Source organism: Protobothrops mucrosquamatus, unplaced genomic scaffold, assembly GCF_001527695.2.
Source record: "Protobothrops mucrosquamatus isolate PMUCROS unplaced genomic scaffold, P.Mucros_1.0 scaffold6108, whole genome shotgun sequence".
Lineage (NCBI taxonomy): Eukaryota > Metazoa > Chordata > Lepidosauria > Squamata > Viperidae > Protobothrops > Protobothrops mucrosquamatus.
The window spans coordinates 12,406-23,101 of NW_015391946.1; the positions used below are offsets into that span (position 1 = coordinate 12,406).

At 41.0% G+C, this 10,696-nt stretch overlaps 1 protein-coding gene across 1 annotated transcript in view; it reads right to left on the reverse strand.

Annotated features, from left to right (window-relative positions):
* The window catches only part of LOC114923664 (coiled-coil domain-containing protein 33-like), a gene marked incomplete at its 3' end in the record, with an annotated part of 23,160 nt that overhangs the window by 8,738 nt on the left and 3,726 nt on the right, over nucleotides 1-10,696 (reverse strand). Inside the window, exons 2-4 of the mRNA XM_029286937.1 lie at nucleotides 3,107-3,208; nucleotides 2,556-2,647; nucleotides 775-895 (exon numbers count right to left, since the gene is read on the reverse strand). Coding sequence (XP_029142770.1) covers nucleotides 775-895; nucleotides 2,556-2,647; nucleotides 3,107-3,208 — 315 coding nt within the window. The remainder of the gene's footprint in view (nucleotides 1-774; nucleotides 896-2,555; nucleotides 2,648-3,106; nucleotides 3,209-10,696) is intronic.

Consider the following 10,696-nt stretch of genomic DNA (forward strand, 5'->3'; position numbering starts at 1 on the left):
GGGTGATGTCAGCCTTGTGATTCAATTCTGCTCTTTCTTAGCAGATTCAATTTGGCTCCTTCTTTGCAGATTCAATTTTGTTTTTTCTTCACAGAAGAGCTACACATATTCACCTACAAACTTCCTCTTCACCGAGAACATCCTGCTTGGGGAAAATGGACTGAAATCGAAGGAAAAAAAACCTAAATGAAATCAAAAAGAGAGAGCCGGGCTGAAGGTTTTCTCTCCTTACCGATCTCTGTTGCAAAACCAAACTTTCATTTCAGGTCTTTAACAAAACTGATAAAAAAGAGGAGGGAAGGGAATACATTTTCACAGCCCAGATGGCTCCACTAAATCATTTATAACACCCAATCGACATCCTGTATCTTTTTTTTTTCCTTCTTTTTCGCCAATTCCAGCTGGCAACGTGCCTCACTGGAGGATTGCCAGTCGAATCCGGATGGAACAGGGGCTTCCCTTCCCTTCTCTTCCCCCCAGGAGCTAATATTCATGAACCTGGGGCCTATTGTCTTGCTATCCTTATGTTCTGCTCATTGTCTACTACAGCTTCCTGTGGACAATTTTTAAAAATATATAATCCCATCACAGCTTTTGCAATCCATTCAAGTTCCAACAAGAGCCAAGAATGTCTCTGGATGACATTATTTCACTACTGGTCCAATAAAGGTCCAATAAAACTACACTCTACCCTTCATACTGTATGCCAGTGGTTCTCAACCTGTGGTCCACAGACTCCTGGTGGCTGTCATGTCTTTTCTCCCCCTCTCCTACCTGTGGATATCCATGGTTGTTGACTCGAGGGACATCAAAATCCTCCATTACAGGATCTGGGAAATTCACCACCGTCAAGGGAACGGCCGGAGCATCAGGCAACCGATCCTGCATTTCTCTTCTTTAGAAAGAATGAAAAAGGACAGAAGAGTGAAGCATGATCAACAGCTTGATATCATTTGATGGTTGGCGAGAAGATTCTAATCACAGTCTAATCCCAGACCTGCAGAACCTCTTCTTCTCAAAAGGAAGTCCTGTACTACTCCACAGGGTTTACGTCAAGTAAGTATGCCACGCAATGTAGGCTGCTCAGAAGTAAATTCCACCAAGCTAAAAAAAAAAAAAATCCAGACAAGTCCTGGTGCAAGATACATTCGTGGCCTTACACAATTTTTGACCTTTCTGGCTCAATCTCTGGGCAGAAAAATTAGAAGGAGATTGTTATATCACATGGCTTAGAAAACCAGACAAGCTTAAAGTGAACTGCCTGTCAACCGTCCGGCTGGTGAATTCAACATTAAAGAAACTCTACAGTCTTGAAGTGCCATAAGAGATCATTTTTATTGAATACACATCCCGGCACCAAAGAAGCAAAATCAACTCTAGTTTTCCCACACGAAATTCTGGTTAGTTAACAGTGGCTTTTCATAAACCCCACCCACCAAGTGTTCATGTTGCCCAATCACATCTTTTCTGTTTGTTATGGGAACGGTCCACTTCTCCGTCAGACACCTGCTTTTGACGGCCTTGGGTCTCATGGTCCGGGGACGGCTTCTTGAAACTCCCATTTCTTTCCCAGGCTTTCCCCCCCCCCCCATTTCTATGGCAAGTTGAGTAGCGACAGAGGTTAGCAAGCATCTTAGACATACAACCTTGACATTGCAATTGTCCCCATTCACCACAGTAGCAAGATAAGATAAGATGAGATGAGATGAGATAAGAAGATAAGATAAGATAAGATAAGATAAGATAAGATAAGATAAGATGATAAGATAAGATAAGATAAGATAAGATAAGATAAGATAAGATAAGATAAGATAAGATAAGATAAGATAGGATAGGATAGGATAGGATAGGATAGGACAGGACAGGACAGGACAGGACAGGACAGGATAGGATAAGATAAGATAAGATAAGATAAGATAAGATAAGATAACCTTTATTGTCATTTTTTTACTGTGGGCACAACGGCACACATCAAAAATGAAATTTAGTTGCCCGCTCTCAAGTGAAACACATACATGACACACACCTAAACATACTATGAACAACATATGTATAGACCCGCCTCCCTACATATACGTACGTAGAAAATAAATATTAAATACTGTCCATCTTGAATATATAACGGAAGGAGGAAGCTTGAGAGTTCACAAGGTTAATGCTGTATGGAATGAAACTATGGCTGAATCTGGATGTTCTGCTACGGATACCATGGAGCCCCCTCCTCTCAGAAGGTAACAAGGAAAACAGGTTGGGAAGAGGATGTGTCATGTCCCAGATAATCTTACGGACCCTGCTCAAGCAACACTTCTGTGCTATGTCCTGGATGGGAGGGAGGGAACTGCCAATGATCTTTTCGGCCATTCTCACCACCTTCCTGTCTGAAGCAGTGATGCCTCCAAACCAGACTGTGATGCTGTATGACAGGACAGTTTTCTTAGAAAACCTCGCTGTCGCATTTCTGGATTTTCAGGAAGTTTGCACACAATCCCCATGAGGTTTGCCACCTCACACATGCGCATACATGCACAGATCCTTATTCAGGATCTATTACTCACACGTAAGCTCCAATGTTGTTCACTATTCTAGCAACGGCTTTGACTTTGCCACCAGGCTGGGCAAGAGACTCATTGATCCCCTTGAGGAAAACCTAAAATTGGAAGGAAAAAAATGAAAAGATCACTAACAGATTCCTGAAGCCCTCTGGGAAGGAATATTCCCTGAATTCCTTCCTTGTAGAATTGTGTCAATTACTTGAATTACTGGATTATTATTTTTTTTTATCATCCATGGACATCCTTCTTTAGAACCTCTTTGAAGTTCAGTTTCTTTTGAAGACCATCAAGTTCTAAATGGCTGTGATTTGAGGCATCTTTAAGTGGTCAAGAAATGGTTGTTTGTAAAATAAACAACCATTTCTCGACCAGTTAAGGATGCTTCATATCACACACATTTTGACACCAAGAGAAGCAATGGTCATATTTTTCATCTTAAAAAAAATAAAATAAAGATCCCATGTCTAGCCCCACCTGATTTATTCATGAAGCTCTCTGTGACCCATCACCCCAATGGCTCAGATTGAATAACCTTTCCTTGTTTTGGCCCTCACCTCCAGCCCTGTGTAGTTCACTCCAGCATAGCGTGGGATGAGGCTGCGTTTACGAATGATGGATGCATATAACTTGGTTCCTGTTTGGTCCTTCTTCCGAGGCTGTTCGAAACCAGAATGAAAACAGATCAGAAGGTGCAAACAAGACAATAAACCAAGCCATAGGAGGCTTAGGGATTGTTCTTGAGATGGCTCTAAGGAACTGTAATTGATAAGTAAATCAGGAGCTGTTCATTATAGTGCATGCTACCCTGGAGATTAGTTCAATGCCATAAATTGCTCTGATTGGCATAAAAGTAAATACAGTAATGCTTCCATTCCTGGAGAAACAATAAAACAACTAAACTAACATCAAAGATTTGGCTGTTGGGAAGGTCAATGGCCCGTAGATTCGACAATACAAAAGGGGAGAGCTTATGTGTCACGAGGCACTTTTTGTTGTTTTCTCATCATTGTGGTTAGTTCCAAATACCTATACAATCGAAAAAAATGTTTCATGTTTGGTCTGTGGTAATATTTTGGTATCTGTGGATATCTAAGTCGTGTTTCTCAATTTTGGCAGCCTGAAGAGGTGTAAACCTCAACTCCCACAACTCCTCAGCCAGCAAGGCTGGCTGGGGACTTCTGGGAGTTGAAGTCCACACTTCTTCAAGTTGCCAAGGTTGAGAAACTCTGATTTAGAAGAACTGTAATTCTCTCTCTGTGGAGATTTCCAAGGTAAGGTCGGGCAGATGTCTTTAGATCGGGGTAGTCAACCTTGGTTCTTTTATGACTCGTGGACTTCAACTCCCAGAATTCCTGAGCCAGCTTAGCTGGCTCAGGAATTCTGGGAATTGAAGTCCACGAGTCATAAAAGAGCCAAGGTTGATTACCCCTGCTTTAGATGATCAAGCTTGGATTTCTTAGATGAAACAGAAGACTTCCATGGCTTATAAACCCCCTCCAGTTCTATAATTTTATTTCACATTTTGTTCTCTCCCTCTCAAAGTTCTGAACCACTTTATTATCATAACTTATCAAGAACTGTGCCACGGCACAAAGAAGCGTGAAATTGAATGGAAGGCATTACTCATTGTTTTGAAGTATGCAGATCGACTAGTTTCCTATATAAAACTTCAGGAAGAGTGAATTCTTTACATATTTCTACACTGAACTGGATTGTGGCTTAGAATCTGCAAACAAGGGACCACAAGGCAGAAACCTTTCAATTGCCCTGTTTTTAATTATCGGTAAAGCACTCATCTTTAAAAGCTTTAAAAGGTTAGAATCACAAGCAATTCAGCCCTATAGAAATACTGGGAGGCCGACGCTGAGATGAGCAGAGCCTACAAATGGATTCCTGAGCCATCACCAGACAGCTAATCATTATCGTGTCATCAATACAAGCACTTTCTTTTAAAAAAAAAATCAGTCTTTGTGCAAAATGGGGAGGTGGGCTGGCAAAGTAAAGTGTAAAGGTTGGATTTTTTTTAAGATGTCAGAAAGAAGAATTTGCAGTCACATTCTGCATAGCACAATGGCTTCAAGGAACAACACAAATGTTTGCATTTAAGGCATTTTAGCTTTCCAGGATGAATGGAAATACATAGGTATCCATTCTCAGATGATCAAAGGGATGGAATGGGTTTTTTCTTTTCTTTATCTGTTCTATAGTTTCGGCTTGGAACAAAAAGGTTTCTCCAGCCTCCAGCCAAATCTGGGGTAATTACTCCTGAAACATTCCTGAAATCCAAACTGGACCTCATTGAGATATTCTCTGAGTTCTTCCTCTCTCCTTTAAATTTCCTTTTTTTTTTCTTTTCTCTTTTTCTTTTCATTCTTTTTTTTGTACTTCTTCAATCTCAGAACACACTCAATTGTTCGTCTCATTTCTCACACGCCACTTGAGTTTGCTACTGTAGAAAGAGCGGTATTTGATGATAGGAAAACAGGATATGTATTTTGCATAAATGGAGGTTAGATAGAACCGTAGAACTATAAAATAATGGACCAATAGAATGCTAGGAAAATGAGTAGACAAATACAGATAGAACAAAAAATAATAAAATAGGTAGAATGATTGATTGATTGATTGATTGATTGATTGATTGATTGATACAGATGTGGGCAGAGAGAAGAAACAAACAAGAAAGAAAGATAGAGATAGAGATAGAGAGAAAGAGAGAGAGAGAGAGAGAGAGAGAGAGAGAGAGAGAGAGAGAGAAGATAGATACATATATACATAGATACATATATACAGGTGAAACTCAAAAAATTAGAATATCGTGCAAACGTTCATTTATTTCAGTAATGCAACTTAAAAGGTGAACCTAATATATGAGATAGACTCATTACATGCAAAGCAAGATAGTTCAAGCCGTGATGTGTCATAATTGAGATGATTATGGCTTACAGCTCATGAAAACCCCAAATCCACAATCTCAGAAAATTAGAATATTGTGAAAAGGTTCAATATTCTAGGCTCAAAGTGTCCCACTCTAATCAGCTAATTANTTGACACCCTCCATAAGGAGGGAAAGCCTCAAAAGGTAATTGCAAAAGAAGTTGGATGTTCCCAAAGTGCTGTATCAAAGCACATTAATAGAAAGTTATGTGGAAGGGAAAAGTGTGGAAGAAAAAGGTGCACAAGCAGCAGGGATGACTGCAGCCTGGAGAGGATTGTCAGGAAAAGGCCATTCAAAAGTGTTGGGGACTTTCACAAGGAGTGGACTGAGGCTGGAGTCAGTGCATCAAGAGCCACCACACACAGACGGATCCTGGACATGGGCTTCAAATATCGTATTCCTCTTGTCAAGCTGCTCCTGAACAACAAACAACGTCAGAAGCGTCTTACCTGGGCTAAAGAAAAGCAGAACTGGTCTGTTGCTCAGTGGTCCAAAGTCCTCTTTTCTGATGAGAGCAACTTTTGCATCTCATTTGGAAACCAAGGACCCAGAGTCTGGAGGAAGAATGGAGAGGCACACACTGCAAGATGCTTGAAGCCCAGTGTGAAGTTTCCACAGTCTGTGTTGATTTGGGGAGCCATGTCATCTGCTGGTGTTGGTCCACTGTGCTTCATTAAGTCCAGGGTCAACGCAGCTGTCTACCAGGAGATTTTGGAGCACTTCATGCTTCCTTCCGCAGACGAGCTTTATGGGGATGCTGACTTCATTTTCCAGCAGGACTTGGCACCTGCCCACACTGCCAAAAGCACCAAAACCTGGTTCAATGACCGTGGGATTACTGTGCTTGATTGGCCAGCAAACGCGCCTGACCTGAACCCCATAGAGAATCTATGGGGCATTGCCAAGAGAAAGATGAGAGACATGAGACCGAACAATGCAGAAGAGCTGAAGGCCGCTATTGAAGCATCCTGGTCTTCCATAACACCTCAGCAGTGCCACAGGCTGATAGCTTCCATGCCGCGCCGCATTGAGGCAGTAATTGCTGCAAAAGGGGCCCAAACCAAGTACTGAGTACATATGCATGCTTATACTTTTCCGAGGTCCGATATTGTTCTATGCACAATCCTTGTTTTATTGATTGCATGTAATATTCTAATTTCCTGAGATTGTGGATTTGGGGTTTTCATGAGCTGTAAGCCATAATCATCACAATTATGACACATCACGGCTTGAACTATCTTGCTTTGCATGTAATGAGTCTATCTCATATATTAGGCTCACCTTTTAAGTTGCATTACTGAAATAAATGAACTTTTGCACGATATTCTGACTTTTCGAGTTTCACCTGTACACACACACACACACATATATATATATATATATACACACATACATACATACATACATACATACATACATACATACACATACAGAGAGAGATAAACAGACAGATTATGGATGGAGAAAGATGGATGGAGATAGATGGTTAGAAGATAGAGAGAGATGCTCATGGGTGGATAAGGGAGATTATGGATGGAGAGGGATGGATGGATGGATGGACAGACAGATGGTGACAGACAGACTGACAGATAGATAATAGATGGAGATGGATGGATAACAGAAAAACAGAATAAAGTTGGAAGGGACCTCGGAGATCTTCTAGTCGAACCCCCTGCTCAAGCAGGAGACCCTATACAATTTCAGACAAATGGTTGTCCAGTCTCTTTTTAAAAACCTCCAGTGATGGAGCATCCACAACTTCTGGAGGCAGATCATTCCACTGGTTAATTGTTCTAGCAGTCAGGAAATTCTTCCTTAGTTTTAGGTTGCTTCTGTCCTTCATCCTGGATGGATGCATGGATGCATGGACGGACAGACAGACAGACAGACAGATGTCTCAGTAGTCCCTACTCCTTCTCTCCCATTCCTGTTTTCCCACTGCTATTTTTGTATTTTTCCACTTTGGGCCTCTCATGCCTTCTGCCCATTTTCACACACTCTCCACCCCCAGCAGCGCCCCCAGCCCACCCCTTCCCTTTCACTGCTCATGCGGAAAAGCAAACATGTCAGGTTGCTGTTTTAGCTGCCTTTGAATGTCAAGTTGTTCCTTTTAATGCCTTTGATGCCACAAAGGTTAGAAAGGAGAATTTTGTCTCTCCCATTTGCTTGGCTGAGCAACAAAACTCCCCTCCAAGTAAACAAAGAATGTGCCTTCTTTTGCAAAAATTGGGCAAAGGGCGAGGAGGGGACAGGAGAAGCAGACCCCTTAAACCCATGGATTTTCAACAGCTTGACCAGCAACAAGATGTCTCCACACCTCCCCGTAGACCTCGTATTCTCTGCAAAGGCTGTGTTGTTTCTCTGTATCATATAATATATGTGGGTATATGCCTAATTCTGTATTTATTTATTTTTGTCATATTTATGTTGGTCACCACAATGTCAAAAAGATGTTGAGACTCTAGAAAGAGTGCAGAGAAGAGCAACAAAGATGATTAGGGGACTGGAGGCTAAAACATATGAAGAACGGTTGCTGGAATTGGGTATGTCCAGTTTAACGAAGAGAAGGACCAGAGGGGACATGATAGCAGGCTTCCAGTATCTCAGGGGCTGCCCCAAAGAAGAGGGAGTCAAGCTATTCTCCAAAGCGCCTGAAGGCAGGACAAGAAGCAACGGATGGAAACTCATCAAGGAGAGAAGCAACCTGGAACTAAGGAGAAATTTCCTGACAGTGAGAACAATTAACCAGTGGAACAACCTGCCTCCAGAAGCGGTGAATGCTCCAACACTGGAAGTTTTTAAGAAGAGACTGGACAGCCATTTGTCCGAAATGATATAGGGTTTCCTGCCTGAGCAGGGGGTTGGACTAGAAGACCTCCAAGGTCCCTTCCAACTTTATTATTATCATTATCATTATTATTATTATTAGTAGTAGTAGTATACTGGAGGTGATGACCCTTTGAGAGCTGCAGGCAATGAAATTTCATTTTGATGTATGCCAATTAGTGTACATTCAAAGTGACAATAAAGTTATTATTTTATTCTTCTATTCTAGCGTTAGAGAACAAGACCTTCTTGGTGATGCAATTTAGGTTTGGTAGAACGTAGAGCTCCAAGCTGTTGTGTTTTTTTTCCAGCTCTTCAATGACAGGTTAAAATAATCCCATCCAAGTTCTCATGGTTGGGGATTTTTTTTTCTTGCAGCCATCTAAACATCTGGTCTGCATCTGCTATTTTGTTCTGGTAATGGCTTCTCTTTGGTGTTTAGATTGCAAAGGCAGTTTGTTTGCTTTTGCTAGGAACATTAGCCATCTGGAAGCACGCCCTGTCCCCACCTCCCTGGGCTGGTGGGAAAGCTTTGAAGTGGAGAAATAATTGTGCTGCACAAACAAGTAGAACTGCACGTTGGGGTCCAAGCAGTCTTGTGTAGCTTTCTTCTTGAGGTGCTAGCTCACCATCCGCAAGGACTTTGGGGGAAGAGTGTCCTGTTTTAATTATGTGTTCGCATTTATGGACAGAGNATAGAAATAGATAGATGATAGATAGATAGATAGATAGATAGATAGATAGATAGATAGATAGATAGATAGATAGATAGATAGATAGATAGATAGATAGATGGATGGATGATAGGATAGATGGATGGATGGATGGATGGATGGATGGATGGATGGATGGATGGATGGGAGAGATAGATTATGGATGGAGGTAATAGATAGAGATAGAACTAGATAGATGATAGATAGATAGATAGATAGATAGATAGATAGATAGATAGATAGATAGATAGATAGATAGATAGATAGATAGATAGATAGATGATAGGATGGATGGATGGATGGATGGATGGATGGGAGAGATTATGGATGGAAGTAATAGAGATAGATAGAACTGGATAGATGAGATAGATAGATAAGATAGATAGATAAGGTAGATGATAGACAGATGATAGATAGATAGATAGACAGACAGACAGACAGACAGACAGACGGACGGACGGACGGACGGACGGACGGACGGACGGACGGACGGACGGACGGACGGACGGACGGACAGACAGACAGACAGACATCTCAATAGCCATCACTTTACAGGTCTACTGCACTATAATTGCAATAGGAAAATTGTCGTTTTGTTGTCATCTGGGACAAGCCATCTGTGTGCTAATTTCTAACCTCACCAATTATCCTGCTTATGAATTTCTAACATTGCTAAGCAAAGTTTTAAAAGCTTTGTGGAACAAAAAGCCCGTGCAAAGAAAATAAGCTCCTGATAAAACTCATTATTCTTAGTTTCACGTGTGAAAGACGCCTGAAGATGGTTTCAATCCTTGGGGACCCCCCTCCTGCCCCCCCAGAAGAAAGCGCTGTCCTTGGTGCTGAACTGTAAATCAGGCACTACTTGAAGGAAAGAGGAAGATGGCATGAAGAGTTGATGGTGTATACATTTTGGTATGGAATTTACATCTTCAGAGGGTGGGGAATATCCACAGAGAGTAGCTATGTTAGGCTGTGGTAAAAAGAACTAAAAAAAAAAAAACCTTTAAAGGATTTGTAAATTTTCACATTTTTATCTGCAAAGATCAGCCTTTACTTCTATTCCCACCTGAAGTCTTTTTTTTTCTTCCTTTCTAACACATTTGTGTATGCTTCATTTATTTATTTATTTCTATCCCAGATTTATTGTTTTTTATAATGTTGTGAGAGATGGAGGGAAGAGGAGAAGGGAGAACAGGATGAAGGGAAGGGAAGGAAAGGTATTCAAATAGTGCTGTATTAAAATAAAAAACAAACTTTTTAAAAATCTTTTGTTTCACTGCTCCATCAAAAGTAGAACACCATAATAGCTAGGCGTTCCATACAAATAAGGAACCTAATAATTTAAGAGTAGGAAAGCAAAGCCAGACAATGAAACTTGAACCAATTTTTTTATCAAAATGGGGTGTGGGGAGATAACCCTTTTAGCAGGCCCAAAATAGAGAGTTTTTAGAGTCTGCTTAGTTGAAACAGGCTTTTTCTTTTATTTCAGCTGGAACAAAAAAGAAGTATCTGCAGATTTGGGTGGACCATTGGTTTATATCTTACTCACATCTTGGCCTACTAGGAGAAATTCTAAAGGCTCTTATTTTTTTTAAGATTAGTTGATCTGGGATGACCAGACCATTCCCTTGAGCCAACTTGAGATGGAAACATAACACTCTCTTCCT